The 27,721-nt window shown below is 42.7% G+C and overlaps 1 protein-coding gene across 1 annotated transcript in view; it reads left to right on the top strand.

Annotated features, from left to right (window-relative positions):
* tyw1 (tRNA-yW synthesizing protein 1 homolog (S. cerevisiae)) overlaps nucleotides 1-27,721 on the top strand; it is a 143,118-nt gene that overhangs the window by 25,846 nt on the left and 89,551 nt on the right. Inside the window, exon 9 of the mRNA XM_080210647.1 lies at nucleotides 26,407-26,459. Coding sequence (XP_080066773.1) covers nucleotides 26,407-26,459 — 53 coding nt within the window. The remainder of the gene's footprint in view (nucleotides 1-26,406; nucleotides 26,460-27,721) is intronic.

Here is a 27,721-nt window from a genome sequence, read left to right as displayed (position 1 = left end):
TGGTGGAGGCTGCCTCGCTAAATATTTTGAAGACGCGGGTTGATGGGTTTTTGATAAGAGAGGGGATTAAGGGTTATGGGGAGAGGGCGGGAATGTGGAACTGAGCCACGACAGATCAGCCATGATCTTATTGAATGGCGGGGCAGGCTCGAAGGGCCAGATGGCCTACTCCTGCTCCTATTTCTTATGTTCTTAAACATAAATCACACTGACATTTACTCATGTCATTCTCCTAATATGAGAAATCTGCTAGCTAATTCACCTAACCTGCACATCTTTGGACACTAAGGGGCAATTTAACATGGCCAATGCATCTAAATGGCAATGGACAACTTTTGGACTGAGAGGGGAAACTGGATCACCTGGAGGTAACCCAGGCAGACATGGGGAAAAAATGGAAACTCCACACAGGCAATCACCCAAGGCTGGAATTGAACCCGGGTCCCTGGCACTGAGAGGCAGCAGTGCTAACCGCTGTCCACACCCATAATGAAAAGGTTACTGACCCTGACAATATACTAACAGGGGAGTACTGAAGACTTGTGCTCCTGAACTAACCTAGTCGAGCTGTTCCAGTATGGCAGCAACACTGAAATCAACCTGACAATGTAGAAAGTTGCCAAGCTACATCCTGTCCAAAAAAACCAAGACAAATCCAATCTGACCAATTACTGCCCCCTTAGTCTACATCTATGCTTGATCATCAACAAATATGAAAAATATCAGCGATAATGCTGTCAAACGACACTTACACAGCAATAACCTCTTCACTCAGTTTGGGACCATGTGGACCATTTGGCCCTATACTTCATTGCAGCCTTGGTCCAAACATCAACAAAAGATCTGTGAAATCAAGATGCGAGGTGAGAGTGACTGTCCTTAATATAAAGGCAGAATTTAACTGGATCCAACCAAGAGCCATAGCAAAATGGAAGTCACAGGCAATCAGGAGGAAAACTCTGTGCTGGTTGGAATCATACCTAGCACAAAAGAAGTTGATTGTGGTGTTGGAGACCACTCACCTCTGTCTCAGGACATTATTGCAGGAGTTACTCAGGATAGTGACCTAGGTCCAACCATCTTTAACTGGTTCATCAATGACCTTGTCACCATCACAAGGTCAGAAGTAGGGGATGTTGCTGATTGCACAACATTCAGTACCATTTGCAATTCCCCGAATATTGGAATAGTTTGTGTCCATGTACTGCAGGGCTTGGACAACATTCGAGTGAAGCTGATAAGTGGCAAGTAACATTCAGGTACGCAAGTGCCAGGCAATGACCAGCTTCAACAAGGGAGGATTTAACTCTAACATCTGACCTTGACATTCAATGGCATTACCAATGCTCAATCCCTCACTATCTGCATCCTGCAACATAGAAATATTGCGGTTACAAGTACAGGTCAGATGCTGAGAATTCTGTGGAGAGTAGCTCACCTTATGTCTCGTCAAAGCCTGTCTATCATTTACAAGGTGCAAATCAGTGGTGTGATGGAATAATCTCTGCTTGCCTGAATCAGTGCGGCTCCAACAATGCTCAAGAAGTTCAACACCATCTAGAACAAAGCAGCCTGCCTGAGTGACACCCCATCCATCAATATAAACATTCACTCCTTCCTGACACAAAGTGGCAGCAATGTGTACCATCTATATTATGCACAGCAGCAACTGACCAAGGCTCCTTCGACAGCCCTTCTCAAAAATGTGACCTCTGCCACCTAAAAGGGCAGCAGCCAGTGGGGAACACAGGTTTGTGCCCAAGCCACTCACTGTCCTGACTTGAAAATATATCACTAGGGGAATTTAACAGTAACTTCATTTCAGTGTTAATGAGAGCCTTACTTGTGATTAATAGATAAACTTTAAAGAACTATTCCTTCACTATTGTTTAAAATCCTGGGGATCCCTTCCCAACAGCATTGTGGGTTTACCTGCGCCAGATGAATTACAACAATTCAAATAGGTGGCTCACTATCTTATTAAGTGTTATTAGGGATGCACAACAAATGCTGGCCTTGCCAGTGACACCCCACATCCCATGAAAGAATTAAAAAAAAGACTAATCTTAATTGTCTGTAGTAGGTTAATTCATACTTACCATGCAAGTGCGGCAATGGCATTCTAATGGATTTAACTGTTGACCCAGACAGGAATGTTCCGCTTTCACAAAATGAGTGGTGGGGAGTGGTGGAACTCGGACAAAAACCTTTGGATACAAGAAGTCTCCTCCTTCCCTGAAGCTGCAATACCATTTACAGTAAATTGTGGCTGGTGCCAAAACCTTTGTAGATCCTTTGTCAGCAAATTTTGGATTTATGTCCAACAGTAGCAGCCTTATCATTGATCCCTGGCAGTGTACTTTGTGGACCTCCCCAGCCAAGCCACGAGTCAGCCCGTACCAATGCCAAAAACATTTCTGTTTCATTGTAAAGTCATGTCTAGTATTCGGAGATTTTTGTGCACTTATTACTGTCGTTCAGGATTGGGATTTATTTTCAAAATGTTGTTGCCACCTCAGCCTTTAATATTGTTTTTAACTTGTTATTTAAAACTCTGTCGTAACACAGAAGGCTCTCTTAATTGTTCCAGAGTGTGATTCTTGTTGAATGCAGTTTTTAAGCTTTTTTTGTCTGAAGAATGGTCACAGATCGATTTGGTTTTCATTGGTGCCCATGCAGCACGTTACAGGAGATCACTGAAATGGTTATGAATATTGTGCACACTACACAGACAGATTTGCCTTGTTTACATGTGTGATAAAACATTGCAAGCTAATTGAGAAATGAAGTCTATTTCTGTGGCAAGAGTATGATACAGCTGATACAAGTAGCAAGAAGTTGTACCAACATGAGCAGTACAGTTAGGAAATCCATGCCTATAGACCAGGACTTAACAAATGTTTTCCTGATGTGACTTCATTTTAATGTCTCAGACTTGTGTGATCCCGGAGTGAAAAGGAGGGGACAGGGGAGCATTTGAGAGTTTTTGAGTGCTTGGGAGGGGAGCGGGGTTGTGAGTGGTTGATTGGGGTGAGTGTGAGGAGGGGATTAAAAATGTCAGGTTGGCCTTGGGGCAAAGAAGCACATTTTAGCAGGCTGTGGCTATGGCAGAAATCAGAGAGCAGATGATGAGATGCTCAAGGCAGTAAAAAAACACAACCAGGTGTAATCTACCACCTCGCCCATCACAGAATCAGAGCGGACAAAGGACAGACAATGGAATTTCTGGTCTCGCTCGAGTGAGGCTGTAAGATCCCACCTGAACATTTAAAGTGGCCTCGCAACTGTCAAAACTCAGCTCGAGTAATGTGGCCGCCATTACTGGCTAGGAGCTTAGGACCCCAAAACCTCATCTGGTGATCCCACTGGGGCCGTGACTCGTAGTTTGGGAATCTCTGCTATGTGCTGACTCCACTCACTTACAGAACTTAATCAGATTTGTAGCAGTACTGCAATATAATTGCCATGGTATTAGGCATATCAGATTTTCCATTTGAGTACAAAGAAAAGTAAGAAAATAGCAGCTGAAAAGTATTAGGACAGAGCAGAGTGAGATTTGAAAAGGATAAGAACAAATCCTGAATTAAGTTAATAGAGTTGGATTATGGTCTGATTAATGGCTAAGAGATGTTCCTTGAGATAGGTGATTCCGCCTTAGTAGATTTTCTGAATTTTTAAGTGTTTTAAAAGTTTAGAGTTTCTCATCTAAGTATCAAGATTGTGATCTTTGAAGCCATTTTTTTGCTAGGAACATGTTGAATATAATATTCCATTTGCAGAAAGCAGCAATGCTCAGCGTGTTGCTGTCACCTGTCAATCTTTTTCTGACCTAACAGTACTACCTATTTTTTCCAGGATCTTCTGATCTTCGCTGAAGCAGTCATAGGCAATAAATGTGCTCCAGGGTAACTCCACAATGGCATAGTCATTAACACTGCTGCCTCACAGCTCCAGGGACTCGGGTTCGATTCCCAGTTTGGGTCACAGTCTCTGCGGCGTTTACGCGTTTTCCCCATGTCTGCATGAGTTTCCTCTGGATACTCTGGTTCCCTCCCACAGTCCAAAAGGCTGTTGGTGCATTGGCCATGCTAAATTCTCCCTCCAGTGTCCCTGAACAGGTACCAGAGTGTGGCGACGAGGGGATTTTCACAGTAACTCCATTGCAGTGTTAATGTAAGCCTACTTATGACACTAATAATTAAGCTGTAAACAGAAGCTTAGGAGAGTTGTCACTACCCCTCCACCACCACCATCTACTTCAGTAGCTGCCACATTCAGGTATATTTTTGAAGGTCTTGAGTCTTTTAAGGAATGAGTATGGATGAGTTTGTAAATGGGTCATTGGTTCAAGTGTGAGGTGGGCGGTGACAATAGTTGGATCGATGGTAGGTGGCTCTTGTTTTTGGGGGGTCTTTTATTAGAACATAGAACACTACAGCACAAACAGGCCCTTCGGCCCACGAGTTGCGCCGATCACATCAACACCTACCAATCTATAGACCTATCTATAACCCCCAATCCCATAAAACCCCATATACTCATCCAGAAGCCTTTTAAAAGACCCCAGCGAGTTCGCCTCCACCACCACTGACGGCAGCCGATTCCATTCACTCACCACCCTCTGAGTGAAAAACTTACCCCTAACATCACTTCTGTACTTGCCTCCCCGCACCTTCAATCTGTGTCCTCTCGTAGCGACCATTTCAACCCGGGGAAATAGCCTCTGAGAATCCACCCTATCTATTCCTCTCAACATTTTATAAACTTCTATCAGGTCGCCTCTCAACCTTCGTCTCTCCAGGGAAAAGAGACCCAGCTCCCTCAACCTAACTTCATAAGGCATGCCTCCCAGTCCAGGCAACATCCTTGTAAATCTCCTCTGTACCCTTTCAATAGCTTCTACGTCTTTCCTATAGTGAGGCGACCAGAACTGCGCACAGTACTCCAAATGAGGCCTGACATTTGACATATTGTTCGAGTTTTGGCTGGGGTATAGGCAAGTTTGGTCATTAGTCCTGGCACAGCATAGAATCAGCCCATTGGAAGTTCAAACTTCTTTGGCAAATTCCATCTATGTTTAGAATCCGGACCTCTGCAGGGTCCTGGCGCATCTTTCTAACTTGCGTCCCGTCTTTGACCCGAAGACTGGGAGATTTGGGCTATTGTTATCAGCACTCACAAAGACTTGCAATAACATCAATTCTGAATTTGTCTTTCTGTATATTTCACAGCCATCTAGTTTCACATTTTAAAATTTCACTCCATCAATTTTATGAAGGTTGATTAAACTCTAACCAAATTTCTGAACACAGAACAAAACAAGGTTCTGAATGTTCACTGCAGTTGAAAGACTTCTTGATACACAGTTTCTGGATTGTGTGACCCAAATGTTGCTACTGCAAAGTCAACATCAGTCAACAGTGGTGAATACGTTCAGGAATCTTAATGTACTTATAGAGAAGCAGGTTGTGATGATGAGCTTAAAGATGTGCTTGTATTCAGGTTATGGCACAATATTTCTCTCAATCCCACAATGAGCTCCGTTGTACTATAACTTGCTATAGATAGTACACCTAACAGTAACTATTAATTGTAAATGGTTAACCAGCCAGTGCACTGATGCCAGTAAATACATCACACTAAAACAATAAAGATTGAATATGAAAAGCAATTTTAGATAACTTGATCCCAAGTAGACATAAATCTATAACCTTGAGAAAAGAAAGAAGATTTGCATGTACCTAGTGTCTTGAACATCCTAAAATGCTTTGCAGCCATTTATGCTCTTTTGAAATACAGTCACTATTGTGTTGGTAAAGTCTAGTTATTTGAACATGTCCAAGTTATGAGAGGACCCACAGAAGACGATAAAGACATTTATCGTCTCCTGGTCCTCTCATAACTGGAAAGTCTGATACAGGACTGGTGTGGATGTCCACAGAACTAGCAGTTTATGCTATCATTGTTGGTTCTTGGGAGAACTTCTGCAACAGCATCACCTCTGGCTTTCCCTTGGGCACATTCGCTTTTTACGAGTTGATGAAGATGGCTCTCAGCTTGCTGAACCAAATTTCAGTGTTTGCCCCCAGATGAGCTGGTTGGTGCAGTGTTTTCACAAGAGAAGTTGACTGCAGTGCACAAATTTGTAAGTCTCTTGTTTTTGGGGGTGTTCTATTGTTTGTGCTGTTTGTAATGACCAGTGCTCTGTGAAACATGAGTTAATATGGAGTTTATCTTTGGCTAGAGATTGAGCAGCAGAATCTTATTGCTTGATGCAAAGCTATTACCCAGTGGTTAAATCATCTTTAGTTGTTGGTATTTAATTTTAGCCTGCAGCTCTTGGTGTGCAATACCAGTTTGATGTGGGAGATCCTCAATGTTTTGAGAATGTGGAAATTGTCCCTGCTGCGAGAACGCACTATTTCTCAGCGTGAGAAGCAGAGTGAATTAATAAACACAAAAAAAACTGGCTGAGGCGTTTATGGAGTTGGGGGAAGGGGTAATTATAAATGTTTCAAATGATACAATCCCAAAGTTGTTGAATTGAGAAATATTCAGTAGTCAATATTTGTGATAATGATAACTCCGAGCAATGTCACTATACTGTGAAATTAAAGGTTACAAAAGATAGGAGGTTGGACAGGGAAATGCAGAAGCACTAGTGATACAGATTCTATAGATTTTGTATTTGGGCAATAGAAGGCACTTTGTAAGTAAATTCAAGTGCCTTGAATGGTTTATTGCCTCCCAGTTGTCAGGGTAAGTGTTATAATAGGTGCATGTAAAAGATTTTGGAAAGAAACAATTGGAAGTCATGAGATCAAGTCGAATAAATGAAAAGATTCTCGGGTATAATCCATTAATTGCTATTATACGCTTATTAATATAAGAATTGTAAGATAAAGGTAGCAAATATGTGACTAGAAAGATGGTACGTGAGGAAACAGCTCAAATTCTTGAGACATTGTGACTAATTCTGTGATTAGAGTGGCATACACAACTGCAGCTATGGCACATGCATCTATTCAACAATGTGGCTATTTAGTGAATGTTATGTATGGATAAATAGTTGGATAAGTAATAGAAAACAAGATATTAATGTATGTTATTTGGACTGGAGTGACACTGCCAGAATCAGCCAGTGATTTTTTTTTCTATTGATCTCAAAGTTTCTCACAACTTTGGACATCTCTATCAGAACCCTCCTCAATTTTATTTTTATAGAAAAGAGAACCTTAGTTTCTTTTGTCTGTTCTCATAACTAAAATTTCTCATTTGTGGTATGATCGGAGTGAAATCTCTTCTGCATCCTTTCCCTGGCCTTGATATCCTTCCTAAAAGAAGGTGCACAATATTCTAACTGATCCTTAACCAATGATCTACTGGTTTTTACTAGCTCTTTGCTTTTACACTCAAGGCTCTTGGTTACAAAACATAAGATCCTGTGCTATAATTTTCTTTGTTCTTTCCGGAAGGGTAGGAGGTTTTAATTCTGTTGGGCAGCATGGTTGGTGCCGGTTTGGAGGGCTGATGGGCCTGATCCTGTACCGTAATTTTATTTGTTCTTTGTTCTTCAGTTCACATTTATATATTTATGAACTTGTCCTCCCACCTCAGTATCTTTGTAACACTAAGGGTGGAATTCTCCTATTTCAGACTAAGTGCCTATGCCAGCGGGATAAAGGGAGTGTTTCCTGCAGGGGCTGGCAACATCTGTCAGGTGGGATTCGCCCACCTGAAAGATGCAAATAAGCCCATTCTTAGAAATCCACTGGCCAGCCCCACTGTTCAGAGATTGGGATGCCATTTTTAAAGGAGTTTGCAAAAGACTTATTCCCTTTGAAGAAGCCACAGCTGTCAATCAGATATAGTCCATGTAAACATTGTAGTTAGGAACAATGGAGGTACTTGAGAGGCATTCAAGCATGAAGGGAAAGGTAAGTAAACAGCTGACTGGAGGCTGAGTAGAAATTTGTTAAGCTGTCAGTGGAATAGAGAGGATTTCAAAGGGTTTGGCTTGCCAGGAAGGCTGAGAAGCTTCAAATAAAAGCTGTGTGAATGTATTGGTGCTGATTGCACAGCTGTGGAGAAGCCCCCAACCCTCCAGTGAAATTGACATCTCCAATTTGACAGAGAAGTTCAAAGGGGTCTGCTCATGCCTGTCCCTTTCTGACAGAGAGAAAGGGAAATCCCTGCTGCAGAATGGAGTGCTGTTGTGATTTCAAAACCTGCCAGCTGTCTATGGGCCATGGTGATTCAAATGTCCAAGCCACTTCAAAGTTTGCAGCTGACAGACAGGAATGAAGATGTTGATGACAGGGCAGCCTGAAATCACCATCACACGGGACTGTCATCCTGGGGGAGAATGGGGAGGTCAACACCTTGTCCCTGGCTCGAGCCCCCACCCCACCCCACCCCAAACACCACCACCACCAACACTAGGATTATTAGCAGTGGCAGAGGTACAAATGGCCACTGGACCTACCTCCTTTAACACCCTCAGGTCCCAAGATGCCAGACCAGGCTGTTAGTGGCAGGGAGCAGTGCTTGTGGCCTGAAGTCAGACCTGAGTTGGGATTTGAGGGGAGTGGGGCTCTGAGGAGGGAGGAGGTGGACCTGAATGGAGGGTTAGGTGAGGTCACCTTCATACCTGCGTGGTGGGGGGTGACCCTTATTTGAGTGGTGAAAGGGAGGATATTCCTCTTTGTTGTAAGTGCTCCTCTGACCCATGGGTCCAGCATGGCAGGTCCACGCTAGTCATTACCAGCACTCACACCTACCTGGTGCATTTCCTGCTTTTTTTTGGGGGGGGGGGAAGGTTGGTCGGTGGGTGGTGGTGTCTGTGTGGCAGGGATGTCTCGTGAATGGGCCGTCAAATGTGTTAATTGTAATAAAATTAGCAGTTTGTATATCAATAGGACTGGCACCCACTGTGGACGGTAATACAGTTGAGGCTAGTGGGGTGGGGTGGGTCAATCCCAATTGTCCTGATGCCCATTGGGAATCCTGATTTTTGGCCACTGGAGCATCATGATTCTTGTGGGCTGTCCAACAGGGCTGGAGAATCCAGCCCTAAATCTCTTTGCTGTTCTAGTCATTTGAAAAATGTTAAAATTTAGTGTGCAGTACATGTTCTCTCCTTATTCTGTTCTCTAAATTGTATCACCTCACATTTAAATGCACTTAATTTCATCTGACATCAGTGCCCAATCTATTAACCTATGGCATGAATCTACTTGCAGTTCCTTTCCCAGTTGGCCAGCCTCCCTATTTCTATGTCAATTGCGCATTTTAATATTGAGAACTCTATACCCAAGTCTAGATAATTTCTATATATAAAGATATTGGTCCCAATATGATTCCTGGAAACAATAATTTACATCCATCTATTCTGAAAAATATTATTCATGACTGCACACTTATATATTTTCTCTCTAACTACATACTCATTTTAGCACTAACTTAGGTAGGATCTCAGTAATGATCAGTAACGTTTTTATTATTAAGTTGTTTCAAGCTGGTTACTTAAAGAATGAAGGCACAGAGTTGACAATATGAAACAAAAGAATTGTACGACACAAAAATCCAAAGAAATGAGTAATAACTGCACTATCTGTCTGTTAAATTAACAATATTAGAAGTCCAATGATTGCAGGTATTTCTAGTTCAAATGGAACGGGTGTAGGAAGAAAGTGGAATTATTTGCACCAAAGGATTCTGCTTCAGACAATACCATGAAGCAGCATATTAACAGCAACCCAAAACTGGACACGTACAGTTGCAGGTAAAGCTATGGAACTGACCCCATTCAAGGTCATCACACATCTCTGTCCATCCCTGGACTGAACTTGGCTCTGGATCATGTAGCTTCTTATGTTGCTGTGTGGATGGTACTGTGCTCAGTCTTTATACCTGTATGTACTGGACTCTACCACTGCATAAACCTCAAATTCAAATTAGATACTTAGCAAAAATTAGAAGATTAACTGCTTGGTCTGAAAGCTGCTTTTGAGATTTGGAAGAGAATTGAGATTTGTTGGATTTTCTGCTTACTTCCAGCAAGGTTGTCTCTTCAAATATCTTTGTCTCTCTCTCTCTCTCTCTCTCTCTTTCTTTCTATATATTCTCTCTTACGCAGTCTCACACTCATACTTTCACACACATTATCTTTCTCACTCTCATTATAGGGATGTGCTTTAAAAATACAATTTATTTTTCTGGTATTTATAAACAATAAACTGTAATACTACTAAGCCAATGGAGGGCTGCCAGCTAGCCACAATATACAACTTGCATTCCATCAAGTGGGATGAAAAGACACTTAAACCCCTTGGGAGCATGAAAGATTCCCATTTTCTGTGGTTTTCCACTGTTCTGAAATTTTTGCAAGTTTTAGAGATGAGATATTACAATGTAATTACCCTGTTCTAAAAATGAATACGGCAGACATGGATTTTTCAATTTCCTCTTCTCATGATCGTTACCTTGCAAGTCCAGGAGAAATACTTTTGAGAGAGGGAGCTTCTTTGCAGCTTTTCTGCACAGCATTCTGTACTCTGGGGCTTGGTAACCAGTCCTTACAAGTATCCTGCTGGCTGTATATTCCAGAGGAATTTGATAAATCCATGTCTGTCTTTTTCATTTTTAGAATAGGGTAATTACATTGTAATATCTCATCTCTAAAACTTGCAAAAATTTCAGAACAGTGCCTTTGGAGAACAGATGAAAATTACTTTTGATAATTTAACAGTTCTATCCCTTGAGGAGTTAAGGAACACCTACAGTCCTTGAGGCATGTAGGAATACAGGAGCAGGAATAGTCCATTCACCCTCTCAAACCTTCTGCATCATTTAACTAGATTGTGGCTCATCTCTTACCTCAGCTTCATCTTCCTACGCTATCCCAGTATCGCTAAATGTTGTTGTATCTTGAGATCTAAATTTTGTTTGAACATGCTCAATGACTGAACCTCCACAGCCGTCTAGCATACAATATTCCAAAGGTTTGCCACTCTGAAGAAATTCCTCCTCATCTCCATGCTAAATGGTCTATCTCTTATTCTGAGACTGTGTTTCCTGATTCTAAACCCTCAAACAGCGAAACATCCTTCCTGTTGAGCCCAGTAGGACTTTTTTTTTCCAATGAGATGCCTGTCTTTCTTCCAGAGAATACAGGCTCAGTCTCCTCAATATTTCTGCATAGGACAATCCTGTCATCCCTAAGATTAGACAGGTGAACTTTCATTCACTCACTCTGTGGCCAGTATATCAGTCCTTGGGTAAGGAAAAGAAAATGCACACATGCTTCAGGTGTAATCTAACCAAGGCTGTATGCATCTACAGCAAGCATTCTTTTTCCTGTATTTAATCCCCTTCCAGTAAAGGCTATCATACCATTTCCTTCCTGTTTGGTCATTGCAATTGTTTAGGAGTTGGCGTTTGCCCTTCATCCAAAACCAGGAAACCTGAAATTTTTGAACTAGTGACCAGAGAATTGGATCACAAACCTGGGGAAATTGCAACAGGCAGTCGAGCTTTAACAAAATTGCAGCTGGAACAAAGGCAAGAGTCAGAATTCCAAAGAGGAAGGAGAAAGAGCAAGCCTTCCTAATGGACATGAGGATGCTTGAATTACATTGGAGCAAGTCACCTATGCCCAGTTTTTGATAACATCAGCAATGGTATTTCACCATTAAGTCCAAGATCATTTATGTATGGTGAATCTGTACAGGGTCGAATTAATAAAAGGTGACCTGTAAGCATTAATTTTGCAAAGATTAAATTTAATGCCAAAGTTTCTAATTGTCCAATTTTTTAAAATGTTTTGGGGTAAGCATAATGTTGATTCCCCACCAGAAATGAGAATAGCTTGCAATTGCTTGTATAGATGTATGTAAATGTATAGATACATATTGTATAATATTTGATTGCGCATATGTGTGACTGTTAGTGTTAACTGGCAGTCTGTATTTCTGGACACCTGATGAGGGGAGGATCTGATTTGACTAATTCTTGATGTGGTTGAATATTCTGTTCGTAATCATTGTCATGACACAAAGGAATGAAGCATTGGAAATTGATGGGCATCCATGGTACTCTGGTAAGGAGTCACTGGATGGGGAAGAAGGAAGCAGAGAAAATTGTTTTTTAAAAATGCCTGTTTGGAGATTACTTATTAACTGTGTGCCATGTAATCATGGGTTCCGGCATCTCGAGTTGAGTGAATGTCTTTGCATGCAATGAAATGAATTTAATCACCAGTTCCATCAGCCAATGATCCTGTCATCCAAAGCACCCCCAGATTATGTAACTATACCGACGGAGTTTTGCTACTCCTTCAGACAGCTCAGGTTATCTGAATGATATTCCACTATTTCTAATTCTCTGGTCAGAATCCACTTCTGTTCTGGTGATTCCTGTTGCTGAACTGTCTGCCAATATTTGTTCTCGAGGTGAGCGTGTGAACAGTGGGTGTGCTCAATTATCTTCTGTGCCCTAAGTTAGGGAGAGGGAAAAACGACCAGGTTTGCTGCCCCCAAGTGCTTTCAAATAACCTCCACTAAGTCTGCAATAGTCTCCATTTTTTTGTTAGTCCCTGCCCTACAGCAGAGCCTGGTCTTCTGTCATCCAGATTTCCCCGCCACAGGGCCAAGACCTCGCTCCACTGGGACTGTGTGGTGGTTGGTGTGTAACGACCAGGGGGATGCACAGGCATCTTCCACCCCCAAGCCCATCTGTCCAAATGAATTTCGAGATCTGAACTCTTTTGGACAACGCCAGCAGCTACAGACGTGAAGTTTGCTCTGCCATCATAGCTTGGTAACTCTGGCACTGCAACGCTGATATCACTGCCTTGAGCGAAACATTACTGGTAGCCGACTTAAAGAATAAGATGGCAGGTACACTTTTGGAAAGGCAAACCAGAAAAAGAATATTGTCTCGGCTAATACCTCGTGACCCTGTGGAGCTCCCTGTCCAGAAGCAGCACATCACAGCCATCAGTGGCTACACCCCAATCCTAGATGTAATGGATGAGACAAAGGAAGTATTCCACTCTATTCTATTCTAAATGCAACATCCTCATTGACACATGGGAATAGCTTCCCTTAGAATGCACAAACTGGAACAGAAGCATCGGCAAAGACACCAATCACCTCGAACGTCACCTGGTGGAGCCTGTGGAGGCCAAGCATAAACAGTGGAAAGAGAGCGGAGAATCAACATCTTACCCTTTTTTTTTATTCATTTGTGGAACATGGGCATCTCTGGTTGGCCAGCATTTATTGTCCATCCCAAGTCCTTCTTGAGAAGGTGGTGGTGAGCTGCCTTCCTGAATTACTGCAGTCCATGTTCTGTGCATTGACCCACAATGCCACAAGTCCAGGATTTTGACCTAGCAACTGCGAGGGAATGGCAATGTATTTCCAAGTCAGAATGGTGAGTGGCTTGGAGGAGAACTTGGTGGTGTTCCCATTATCTGCTGCCTTTGTCCTTCTAGATGGAAGTGGTCGTGGGTTTGGAAGGTGCTGTCTAAGGATCTTTAGTGAATTGCGGTAGTGCATCTTGTAAATATTTCACACTCCTGCTACTGAGTGTTGGTGGTGGAGGGATTGAATGTTTGTAGATGTGGTGCCAATCAAGCAGGCTGCTTTGTCCTGGATGTTGACAAGCTTCTTCAGTGTTGTTGGAGCTGCATCCATCCAGGCAAATGGGGAGTATTCCATTATGCTCCTGACTTGTGCTTTGTAGTTGGTGGATAGGCTTTGGGGAGCCAGGAGGTGAGTTACTCGCCCCAGTATTCCTAGCCTCTGACCTGCTCTTGTAGCCACTGTGTGTTTATGTGGTGAGTCCAGTTGAGTTTTTGTCCAATAGTAACCCCAAGGATGTTGACAGTGGGGGATTCAGTGATCGTTACACCATTGAACGTCAAAGGACGGTGGTTAGACCGTCTCTTATTCGTGATAATCATAGCCTGGCATTTGTGTGGCGCAAATGTTACTCGCCACTTGTCAGCCCAAACCTGGATATTGTCCAGAGCTTGTTGCATTTGAACATTGACTGCTTCAGTATCTGAGGAGTCACAAATGGCGCTGAACATTGCGCAATCATTGGCGAACATCCCCAGTTCTGACCTCATGACGGAGGTACGGTCATTGGGCCCAGAACACTACCTTGAGGGACTCCTGGCAGAGTTGTCCTTGAGCTGGGGCTCCTTGAGCTGGGGCCCCTTGATCACACATTTGGTCTAATGTGGCCTTGATGTCAAGGGCTGTCACTCTCGCCCCATCTCTAGAGTTCAGCTCTTTTGTCCATGTTTGAATAAAGGCTGTAACGAGGTCAGGAGCTGAGTGACCCTGGCGAAACCCAAACTGAGCGCCGCTGAGCAGGTGCTGCTTGATAGCACTGTTGATGACCCCTTCCATCACTTTCCTGATGATTGAGAATAGACTGGACAGTAATTGGCCGGATTGGATTTGTCCTGCTTTTTGAGTACAGGATATACCTGGGCAATTTTCCACAAGTTGGGTAGGTGCCAGTATTGTAACTGTACTGGAAGAGCTTGGGTAGGAGAGCGGCAAGTTCTGGAGCACAAGCCTTTATTGCTGGAATGTTATCAGAGCCCATTGCCTTTGCAGTATTCAGTGCCTCCAACTGTTTCTTAATATCATGTGGAGTGAATCGAATTGGTTGGAGACTGGCACCTGAGATACTGGGACCACTGGGGGAAGTCGTGATGACCATCCAATTAGCACTTTTGGCTGAAGATTGTTGCAAATACTTCAGCCTTATATTTTGCACTGATGTGCTGGGTTCCTCCATCGTTTTGGATGGGAATATTTATAGACCCTCCTCCTCCAGAGAGTTGTTTAATTGTCCACCACCATTCATGACTGGATGTGGAAAGACTGCAGAGCTTAGATCTGATCCGTTGGTTGTGGGATAGCTTAGTTCTGTCTATCACTTGCTGTTTTTGCCATTTGGCATGCAAGTAGTCCTGTTTTGTAGCTTCACCAGGTCGACATCTCCATTTTTAGGTATGCCTGGTGCTGTTCCTGGCATGCTCTCCTGCACTCTCCATTGAACCAGGGTTGATCCCCTGGCTTGATGGTAATGGTTGAGTGGGGGTATGCTGGGCTATGGGGTTGCAGATTGTGCTGGAGGAGTACAATTCCGCTGCTGCTGATGGCCCACAGCGCCTCAGGGATGCCCAGTCTTGAGTTGCTAGATTGGTTCGAAGTCTGTCCCATTTAACATGGTGATGGTGGCGCACAACACGATGGAGATTATTCTCAATGTGAAGGTGGGACTTGGTCTCCACAAGGACTATGTAGTGGTCACTCTTACTGTCATGGACAATTGCATCTGCAGCCAGCAGATGGTAAAGATGAGGTCAAGTATGTTGGTTCCTTTGCCACCTGCTGCAGACCCAGTCCTGCAGTTATATCCTTTAGGACCCGACTAGCTCGATCAGTAGTGCTGCTGCCCAGCCACTCTTGGTAGTGGATGTTGAAATTCCCCCATCCAGAGTGCATTTTGCACCTCTGCCACTTTCAGTGCTTGCTCCAGGTGTTGCTCAACATGGAGGAATACTGATTCATCAGTTGATGGAGGATGGTACTTGGTAAACAGTAAGAGGTTTCCTTACCCATGTTTAATCTGAAGCTTATGAGACTTCATGGGGTCCAGAGTCGATGTTAAGGACTCCCAGGGCAATTCCCCCCCCCGCCCCACCCCGCCGCCCCCCGACTGTATGCCATCTCATTAAACATCACCCATGGGCGAGTCTGCGGCTCCAGCATTGGACTATTCAACCACCATAGAGCCCACCTCTCCGATGTGGAAGCAAGCCCATCCTCAACCCTGAGGATGAATTGAATACTTTGGCGACGCTGAACATCTAAGTTTCTCAGAGAACTTGCCCAAAGACTATCCACAGCATGTGCTACTGGCTTCAGCAAAAAATAAGTTGCGGAGAAAAGTAAATTGTAACTTTTTTTTTGCTAAAAATGTACTTGGAATATTTGATACACAATTTAAGGTAGTAGATGCCATACATTGTCTCCCTAATTGTTACTGAAGCTTGCCTGTTGTGATACCTTTTACTTGCATTCTGGATAGGCTGTTTGCTGAGATGATCTGTATTTTTGTCGCGTTGAGATTCAGCAAGTTGCATTATCTTTTGAAGGACAAAGAACTTGTTTAATCAATAACAAGTGAATGCCCAGAGTGTGGTGTTAAGTATTATCTGAAATTTTAAAGCACCAGAATTTCAGAATAATCCTTTATAAATTTGTTAACTTTGTTTCAAGGATTTGATATTTGTTTCAAGTATGTTGTTTTGTATGATTCTGGCTTACAAGACTGCAAAGATAAAGCATAATCACTTACCACTCCTTTAAACATTTTAGCCTGTAGTTTCATTGTTTTACGTTGCACATTTAAAAAAAAAAACCAAATTCTTTGGACTGTTCCTAAGTTTCACTGTCTCATGTGGGTCAGGACGACCAGGGTCTGCCTTCAGGATTTTTCACCTCTTGTTTCTGCTGATTTCAGTTAATCTACTGATTGGAAAACAAGAGCAAAGATTCAAATTGAAAGTACTGCATATATGTTGCTCTCTGAACCAAGAATTTTTCACCTCACCTTCATACTCTGTTCTTTTGAATATGCATCGCCTTCCCTTGCCCAATGCAGTAAACTTTAAATCCCCCTACTCCTTTTTATATCCCATTATTTCTGTTCCTTCCTGCTCGATAATCCCCTGATCTCCTCCACCCTCTCATGAAGAATTTCACACGTTGCAGTCTTTTCTATATAAAAGCAAATTAGTGCGGATGCTGGAATCTGAAAGACCATAAGACATAGGAGCAGAATTAGGCCACTCAGCCCATTGAGTCTGCTCCACCATTCAAACATGGCTGATATTTTTCTCCTCCCCATTCTCCTGCCTTTTCTTCATAACCCTTCATCCTCTTATTAATCAAGAACCTATCTATCTCTATCTTAAAGACACTCAATGATCTTGCCTCTACAGCCTTCTGCGGCAAAGAGTTCCCCAGATTAACCACACTCTGCCTGAAGAAATTCCTCCTCATCTCTGTTTTAAAGGATCGTCCTTTGGTTCTAGTTCTTCCCACTAGTGGAAACATCCTCTCCACTCTATACAGGCCTCGCAGTATCATGTAAGTTTCAATGAGATCCCCCCGCCCCATCCTTCTAAACTCGAATGATTACTGACCCAGAGTCCTCAACTGTTCCTGATATGACAAGCTGTTTGTCCCAGTTATCATTCTTGTGAACCTCCTCTGGACGTTTTAAGGCTAGCACATCCTTCCTTAGATACGGGGCTTAAAACTGCTTAGAATACTCCAAATGGGGTTAGAACCTTGTACAGCCTCAGAAGTACATCCCTGCTCTTGTATTTTAGCCCTCTCAACATGTATGCTAACATTGCATTTGCCTTCCTAACTGTCAGCTGAACCTGCGCGTTAACCTTAAGAGAAGCTTGAACAGTGATTCTCTAGTCCCTTTGTGTTTCTGATTTCCTAAGCATTTCCCCATTTAGAAAATAGTCTATGCCTCTATTCCTCATTCCAAACTGCATAACCTCTCACTTTTCCAAGCTGTATCCCATCTGTCACTTCTTTGCCCACTCTCCAAAGCTTTTGAACCCTTTGACAAAGGGTCATCTGGACTTGAAATGTCAGCTCTTTTCTCTCCTTACAGATGCTGCCAGACCTGCGAAGAGTTTCCAGCATTCTTTCTTTTGGTAGTCTTTTCTACATCTTCTCTCCTTCATTTGTCTCTCAAAAATTCCTTCCCTCAATCTCACTGCGGCTCCACTTCTCTCTCACTTCTTTCTAAAAAAAACTTTATCTAAACTCATCTTTCTTTTCCTAAGCTTTTCAGTCACCTTTCTGCTTCAGTGTCCACCATCTTAAGCAATGAAGCGTGTGATATAATTGCAAGTTGTAAAGGAAGGACTTTCCCAGAACACATTAAGCCGTTCATTTTAAGTAACAAAATCCATTCATTAATAAATGGAGGTGCTTTCCCAGTTGATCCTTTGCAAATGCATTGATTACAATTTGTGTGCGTATTATTGTTGAAAATCTCTATATTGTATTAACTAAAAGAGAAGGAAGACAACAATAATGACCAATGCAGGGAAAACAATGTGGGTTTTTTGGAATATACATAGTATTTTCTTGGCTTTTTGAGGCTGTTTTCTCCTTTACTGAACATGAATTACTTCTGGCTCTCCCACACTTTCTTGCTTCCCACATGAAGCGTAATTTCCCCCCCCCATTACTACTTTATTACATTAAAATGTTATAAGCTCAATAACCATGTATTGAAATTCATATTCAATACAGTAGTGTGTCAATCACTATGTTGTGCTCCTTCAGGAGTTCCAAATGCATTGCACATTAAGTTCAGGAAGAATGCCATGTGAGATGCCAGTAAATTAACTTGACAAAGCGGAGGCATTTTGTCCATACCTGTCACTACCCTAGGACCTATGTTATGTTATTTGGCTTCTGTATACATGCCTAGATATGTTAAAGATGTGCCTTTGTGCAAAGGGGCCATAGATTCAGGCAAAAATGAATTGCAGCCTGAGATGGTTAATAGTGTACGTCACTTTCTATCATTAAGTGAAAGAATACAGCTTTGTTTACACCTTTTTGACACAATTTGGGGGGGGGCGGAGGAGGCAAAACCTTGATGCATCAAATAATATTTTGCGCAACAATCTCTTTCCAGGTAATGTGAAATTTTCACCAGCTATTCAATAAATTATTAATTTCCCTTCCCCTCACCTTCTCAGTGATTTTAAAATATTTCACAATTCGCATCCAGGAGGTATCAAATTGGTGTTGTTAGGATTGAGGCACAGTCGGGAAAAAGTCTGTACGTGGGTACATACCATACCTGACACAGTGATTGATGCGTTCCATTTTCTAGCACTGACAGGCTCATGCTGACGGCAAAAAAATCATCAGAAGTATAAATTTACGGTGAAAGTATTTGCACTGACCTCTCGGCCTTGTTAATTATAGAAAATAATCCGACTGCTGCAAATTTGTTGAGTTTGGCTGCATTTTGTAGGCTGTTTATCTCTCATGACTATGAATTAGAATGAAATGAGTTATGATAGTTGTTTGCAAGATTGAAAGCACACCTGGGACTTATGATTGCTGATGAGATATTCTTTTTTTTTGTTGCTCCTGCTGGAACGTTTTGGATGTTTGTGACATCTCAAAAACCACAAACTGTTAACAGCTGTTAAGTGTCGCTTTATAATGTATCCCTTTAAGGCTGACAATCATGCTCTTAGAATTTAAGATGTGTTTTTTTTGCGCAGTGCAATGATAATTTCCTTCTGTATTTATTTATCCTCACCATGTTTTTAGTCAACGTGAAGCTGTTTTCAACAAAGTTGAACATATACTGGATTGCACCTCTAAAGGCATTTGTCTGTAAGTCAAAAGAAAGCTATTCTAATCCTGAAAAAATGTTACTGAGACCACGTTAGAGTTTGGTCTCCAGTTTTGTCACTCATACCTCTGGAAGAACATTGTGTTCAGGTGTTTAGAGAGGAATAGTAAGAAAGATTGTGATCGTGGGACTCCAAGGTACAAAGAAAGATTCATGAAGCTGCAGTTGCTATTTAGACATGTAGAGAATGTTCAGTTAAGCAAGCTTTGTGATAGACAGTAAACACAACTTGAGCTCACATTTTTAAAGTTGACAGATGTAAATTTAAATCAAGAGAGTTTAGGTGCTACTTGTTTTCGAGGGCCTGCTATTTAACTTATTTGTCAAGGAGCTGTTTGGTAAATAACGGTGTTAAATATAAAGGGATATAGAACATAGAACACTGCAGCACAAACAGGCCCTTCGGCCCACGAGTTGCGCCAATCACATCAACACCTACCAATCTTTCGACCTATCTATAACCCCCAACCCCATTAAACCCCATATACTCATCCAGAAGTCTTTTAAAAGACCCCAGCGAGTTTGCCTCCACCACCACTGACGGCAGCTGATTCCATTCACTCACCACCCTCTGAGTGAAAAACTTACCCCTAACATCACTTCTGTACTTGCCTCCCCGCACCTTAAATCTGTGTCCTCTCGTAGCGACCATTTCAACCTGGGGAAATAGCCTCTGAGAATCCACCCTATCTATTCCTCTCAACATTTTATAAACTTCCATCAGGTCGCCTCTCAACCTTCGTCTCTCCAGGGAGAAGAGTCCCAGCTCCCTCAACCTAACTTCATAAGGCATGCCTCCCAGTCCAGGCAACATCCTTGTAAATCTCCTCTGTACCCTTTCAATAGCTTCTACGTCTTTCCTATAGTGAGGCGACCAGAACTGCGCACAGTACTCCAAATGAGGCCTGACTAGGGTCTTATAAAGTTGCAGCATTACCTCCCGATTCCTAAACTCAATTCCTCGATCAATGAAGGCCAGTACACCATACGCCTTCTTGACCACATCCTCCACCTGCGAGGCCGATTTAACAGTCCTGTGGACCCGGACCCCAAGATCCTTCTGCTCTTCAACACTACTAAGACTCCTGCCCTTGATAGTGTACTCGTTCATCCCGTTGGTTCTGCCAAAATGGACGACTACACATTTATCCGCGTTGAAGTCCATCTGCCACTTCTCCGCCCAGTCCTGCATCCTATTTATGTCCTGCTGCAACTTTTGACATCCTTCCAGACCATCCACAACACCACCGACCTTCGTGTCATCAGCGAACTTACTTACCCATCCCTCCACTTCCTCATCCAGGTCATTTATGAAAATGACAAACAGCAAGGCTCCTAGAACAGAAACCTGGGGCACTCCACTGGTGTCTGACCTCCATGCCGAAAAAGACCCATCCACAACCACTCTCTGCCTTCTGCAGGCAAGCCAGTTCTGGATCCACAAGGCCAAAGGCCCTTGGATCCCATGCCCTCTCACCTTCTCAAGAAGTCTTGCATGAGGGACCTTATCAAACGCCTTGCTGAAGTCCATGTACACCACGTCCACTGCACTTCCTTCGTCAATGTGTTCAGTCACATATGTATAAACTGACTGAAAACTCCAGATGAATGAGTTTGAGAAGAAATCATATTCATTTCACTACATATGTGCTGATCAGTCATAAGGCGTCAGTGGTTAGCACTGCTGCCTCACAGCACCAGGGACCCTGGTTCAGTTCCGGCCTAGGGTGACTATCTGTATAGAGTTTGCACTTTCTGCCTGTGTCTCTGTGGGTTTCCTCCAGGTGCCCCTGTTTCCTCCTAAAGTTGTGTGGGTTAGATTGGTTGTGCTAAATTGACCCTAGTGTCAGGAGGATTAGCAGGGTGAATATGTGGGGTTATGGGAATAGGACGTGGGTGGGATTGTGATCAGTGCAAACTTGATGGGCCGAATGCACTGCAGGGATTCTATGATTTATTTTGCATTTGTGTTGTACCTTGATTAAGATTATCTTTGTTTTTTTTTCCTAATTGTCAATCTTCAACAAAAAAATTCATGGTCTAATGTGAGCTTTTCATGTTAGAGTTTAGATGTCTAGCTCAGTTGCATTTCTAAGCTTAGAGGGAAGATGCACAGATGACACTACTTGATATAGAATATAGTGGCTGGAATTCTCCCCAAAAATTTCTAAATGTCAAATTTGCAGGAAAACTGGATTAATTCACGCTGGCTTTTCTCAATTGGAATTCCGAGAAGAATCTCCCACACTCTGTGCATTGTAGAGGTCATTATCGTGCATATATTTAGAATTCAGGAGGCGGGGCTTATTCCTGCTGGAGAGGCCAGCAGCATAGCCCTGAGCGACCCACTGCGCATGTGTCGATCCATCAGCACCGGACCAGCGCATGCGTAGTGGTCCCGCACTGCCAGCCTCCCAATTGCTGGCCAACTCAATCACTGGCACTGCCCCATGCCCAGTGGACAGTGCCAAGGTGCCCCCTGAGCACTGTCACTTTGCCCCTTGGGCAGTCCCGATGGCCCATGCTGGCACTGTCAGGGTGCCAATACCCAGGAGGGCATCTCCCACCCTACCTTCTGACTCTCTGAGGGGCCCCCCAATTGCTCCCCCCCCTCCCCCCACCCCACCCGCCTACATTCCAGTGGTGGTGGGCCTGAAAGCTTCCTGAAAGTGAGGAGTTTGTGTAATCCCCTCTAGAGTGAACCACTCTGGAGGGGGAGGATGCTAGCCGGACTGGAGATTTTAGTCCGGGCCCACTAATCACACTGGAATTATATTGAAATGATCGCGTAAATAGTCTTTGTGCCTCCCCGCTGATCCTGTCACAGAACTGACTCCAGCAGAAATCCAGAGCTGGGAGATGCTAGTGAACGCACATGTGAACCCCGTAAATCGGCCAACATGTGAATCTCCTGGCTCGCTGCGCTAAAAATTAGCGCAGCAGGATGGGAGAATCACGGCCACTGAGTTTGTGGAATGGACTGTCCAGGGAAGCAGCAGAATTATTTATCTGAGGTGGGGTGGTTAAAGAGTTATTTTGGTACTAATCAAATGATTACAGTGTCTTCTCTTCTGCTGTGCTTTCAAATGTTACTATTGCTTCTTAAAACTTTAAATGTCTCTTTGACGTCGTGCTTGACTGCTGGTTTTCCCTCCTTCATTGTTTCTTCATCCTCCACTTCATCCTTGTTGCTAAAACCATCTGTCAAAATCTACTAATATGAGGTACTGAATGTGTCACCACTTTAATCCAACACTAAGCTTTCTCACTGCTTTCCTTCCGTCTATAAAATCTATTCACTCATCTATCTATCTAATTAAAGGATTTGAATCTGCCAAATAGCCATAGGATATGGGAAATGTCTGTGGTGTGCAAAGCATACCAATTACCTCAATTGTCATGTTGACTAAAAATCCGCCAGTCAAAAACTACTCTTTACCGTGAACCATGATAATTGATTTAAAAGTCCTGGATCAGAAATCACTAGCTGTAAAGAGAAAAAGATCACCATATCTGATAAAAATAATTCATTCAGTAAAGAAACAACCCAGAATGAATAATCTGCAGTCACCACAAATATGTCCGTAACCAAAATAATTATATGCTCTTGAGTGGCCATATTGGTTCCTTTCCTCTCTTCAATATACCAGTAAAAATAAAAGTTTATGACACAATGAACACGGTAGAAAAGATGACCAATCTTCATATTAAACTTATCCGAATAAAAGGAAAAACTGCAGTACTGGAAATAAAAAAACTACTGCATATGCTGGAAATACATAGTTGGTTTGTGAAGAGAGCAATAGGTTATGAATCTTTGTAAGTGACCCTTCCCTTCAAACAAATTAACTCGCTTTTTCCATTTCACAGTATTTGAAACAACCTTTGTATGGGCAGCCCTTCCCTTGTAGGCATGTCTCCTGTAGACATGTTGCATCTTTTGCTCCTCAGCCTCCATTCATGCACCTCTTGAGCATGTTCCTGTGCTCAGTGCTGGAATGTGATGCATTGCTATCACAATTAACACTGCCATAATGTGGTGGCAGTAAAATCTGCTGTTAGACTGTGCAGCTCCTAATGATGTAAGTTCATGTTAATTTGGTTTTATAATACAGTTTTGGAGGCAAACAATTGCGATTCAGTTTCAAATCAGTCTAAAAACACCGATATGAACTCTACAACATAAATATGCATGCTCTGAACCATGTTAATATTAATACTCAAAGATTGTTCGAGTAATGCATTTTTATAACTTATTGATTTTACTTACAACCATGCACTGAACTTAAAAAAGGACCTCACAGTAAAATAACCTAGAGCCAAAACCTTTTTAAAACTGATTTTAGAAGTGCCGAAGTGATCACACCTAAAGCAGAGATGGCTGAAAGTCAGTAATAATGTCATTTAGATCTTGTCTGAAGTGATTCTCTTTTGTTCAAGCTGAGGTTGATGGTGGAGAAATTTATATATTGGTCAAGGTTCTCTTGGCAGCTGGAGGCAGTGCGACATTTGCTGGTCTTGCTGCTGTCAATGAGCATACCCATTGAAGCCGCCCCACGCCTCTGGGAAACCCACGACAGGGGATGTGCTGCCAACAAGAGCAGAGTATCCTACCAGCGCAAACGGCTGGAGAATTCCGGCTATTGACTGCTTGGTTTTCCTTTCCAGCATATTTCCCAGAATCCTGTGCCGGTTGATAACGTGTTTTCTTGATCTTCTAGTACACTGGTGCTTAACGTTTGGAGTTCAATACGCCTGACCAGCCTCCAGTAGCTTTTTTTCGTTATAATAGAAATCACCTTCCATTGAACAATTGATGTTGATATTTCTGTCAAAGTATAGCTGATGGGTTATTTCAGATTTTCACCTTTGAGCAATATTTGAGAAATTATCAGTTACTGCTTCGATCATAATTTTTAGTATTGCTTAGTTTTTCACCGGCAGCCATTTTAAATGCTGTTATTGATGTACAACATGGCATTGTGGTCTGTCTGGATTGTTGGTAAAAGTACTGCTTCTGAGCATCACCTCTGTTATATCGCTAAAGTGAGGTTTGTCATTAGAACCTGCACTCCATGCTAACCACCTATTAGTTTAGCTGAATATTAGCTGCCTCGTCGATTTTGCTCCTTTTAATCAATCTCAAGCACATTTGACTAGGTTAGTATACATACAATCCTAGTATGCTCAAGCAACACTGTTGGGCCCACCCCCCAGTGTAAACCAAAGACTTTGCCTATGTGAACTGGCCACTGGGTTATAACCTCCCTGAGCTTCCATGCCTCTCCGACAAGGACATCTGTAAGTGAGATATGAAGATTGCATTGACACCAACATTTGAACCATCACTAATGGCCGTGGTCTCTGGAAGCTGACTGTTTGGAAGAGTGTTGGAAGAGGCAAACAGAAATAAAAAGGCCAGCTGGCTGAGGAGAGGGCTCAGAGAGAAGAGAGGCCAGTGAATTGTGTGCATTCTCAGTCCACTGTCTTCCTCTGCATCAAATGCAGCAGAGATGGCCATGCCAGAGTGAGTCTCCTGAGAAGCACCAGGCAATGTTCAACGCAGAGTTGACCACTATTTCACAAACTGTTGTCTTCCAAGACAGAAAGCTATCACAGTTGCACGTGAGAAGCCATTGATTGATGACAAACATTGTTACATGACCTATGACTTGGCATGCAGGGCAGGCACATAACCATATAAAAGCAAATTACTGCAGCTGCTGGAATCAAAGAAAAATAGCTGCAAAATCTCAACAGGCCTGGCAGCATCAATGGAGAGAGAGTGGAGCCAATGCCCTGAACTCAAAACATTAACTATTCTCTCTCCACAGATGCTGCCAGATCGTACTGAGATTTTCTAGCATTTTCTGTTTTTGTTGTTGAAGCATATAGAAGGATTCCGCAAAGGACCAAGAAATGTTACCCTAGTGCTTTGATGTTTATTTAAAAAAAAGTATTGAAGAGGCATTGTAGGAACTAACAATGAGAGAAACAAAATAGCTTAATGCAATAAAAAAATCTTGCAATATTGTAACAGCAAGAGCCTTATAGAAGAATTGAAATCCCTTCAGAATACAAATGGGATTGAAACTGAGGAACAAAATTGTTGGTGTACTGAATGGTTATCTCCTGGGAGTATTCATAAAGCTACAATTGTATTTTTTTTTTGTTTGATTCTATTTGTAGCCCAATAACCAGCAATAAAAATGGCAGAATTGTCACTGTTTGTTGAGCATAAAATTCTTTGAAGATGCACGATAATTTATGGGACAGATGTCAGAGGTAGGCTCTTTACTCAGTAGTAAGGGCATGGAATGCCCTGCCTGCAGCAGTAGTGGACTTGCCAACATTAAGGGCATTTAAATGGTCATTGCATAAATGTATGGATGATATTGGAATAGTGTAGGTTAGAGGGGCTTTAGATTGGTTTTATTGTTTGGCGCAACATCGAGAGCTGAAGGGCCTGTACTGCGCTGTTATGTTCTGTGTTCTATTTTTCAACATGTTTGTGAAGGCTTTAACTCTTAACTGTCCTCGTGCCCTTTTGAATGTAACAGTGAATAAGGAACTAAAATATGTTCTCATGATGCTCACTTGTACAGAAGCATGTTGCAAATAAAATGCAAAGCTCCCAAATAGTAAGATTTCACTGATTTTGCCCTGATCTATAATTGTAAGATTTTCATAAATTGATGCTATTAGAATTGTGAGGGGATGTGGGGAGGAAGTTCTGCAAGCAGATGACTTTCCCACATGCTTACAAGAGCATGAGGCTTTTAGATTTAATTGAACTGAAAAAAAGATAAAAATGCTAAGGAAATAGATTGAACCCCTGGGTAGTTTATTGGAGCCAAGAGCAGATAGTGAAAAGTAATGAGAGTGAACTATTTTATTTTTCAGGATACAGGCTGATCGGAAGCCATTCGGGTGTGAAGCTCTGCAGGTGGACCAAGGTAGCTTATCTTACGATGACGGCAAAAATCTCTGAATTTTTGTTCATCTGATTTCTTGATATGAAAAGATATGATTTTAAGGCCATATGTGACACTGCATTCAATCATGAGGTTTTTGTCACAGGCATAAAAATAGCCCTGCTGGTCACTGACTGCATTAAACACAAAGTTAATCTCTACGTATCATAACTTCATTTGACAATCAATGAGCTTTGGTGCAGTTAATAATTCATAGGAGTCTGCAATATTTTTGCATGTCAATTTATGAATGTTGGAACTAGAACTGAAAAGATTTAAAATTTAAAAAAATCATTTGACATTAACATCATGAATTTTAATCCTATAATTGGACATATTGGATGGGATCCTCCCAAAAAAATTGTAAGTGCCAAATTTGCATAAAACTGGAGTAAATCCCACTGTTTTGTTTTCAGCGGCATTTTCAAAATGAATTTCCCAGACTCTGTGCGTTACAGAGAGGCCTAGCGTGAATCACACTAAAAATCAGTGTTTGGACCTATTCCTGCTGGAGAGGCCAGCAGCATAGCGCTGAGCAGGTCACTGCACATTTGCTGAACTGTCTGCGCTGAGATCAGCGCATGTGTAGTAGCTTTGCATTGCTAACCTCCCGATCGCTGGTCAGTTGAGCAACCCTCCTCCCACAGCCCTGATTTCTCCCCCAACGTCCCAGCACCCTGATGTCCAGCTCCAATCGCCGACCTCCCTTTGTCACTGATCCCTGTGCAGAGTGGCAGCAGGAGGCCCTGCCCCCTTGGCACTGCCAGATATCTGGGCAGTGCCAAGGTGCCCCTTGGGCATTGCCACTGCCCCTTAAGTTGAAGTAAAAATGTGCCCTTGGGCATTGCCTGGCTGGTACTGCCAAGCTGGCAATGCCCAGGGGCACACACCTTACCCTTCCTGGGTGGCCTCCATGGCACCCCTCCCCTTCACCCCAGCAGGGTTGGGCCACCAGCCCTCCACTAGTGGGGAGCTATTGTAAACCCCACTGGTGTGAACCAGTCCTTTTGGCGGGGGGGGGAGGGGGGAAAGTCGAGTGGGCCCGGAGACTTCAGCCCAGGCTTGCCAATGAGATTAAAGTCAGTATTGATATAATTTATTCAGCTGCGTGCTGATTTCTGGCATGGAGCTGATAACGCCAGAAATCTGGCAGTTGGCAACGGAGGCCACGGGAAGCCCATTAAATGTCCTCGTTACATTTCCTATCTCATTATTCTGATTTTGCTGTCAAATAGTATAACATA

Source organism: Carcharhinus amblyrhynchos, chromosome 23 (assembly GCF_965287045.1).
Source record: "Carcharhinus amblyrhynchos chromosome 23, sCarAmb.v2.hapA, whole genome shotgun sequence".
Lineage (NCBI taxonomy): Eukaryota > Metazoa > Chordata > Chondrichthyes > Carcharhiniformes > Carcharhinidae > Carcharhinus > Carcharhinus amblyrhynchos.
Note: the sequence above shows the minus strand (reverse complement) of the source record. Positions and strands in the feature narration are given on the sequence as shown.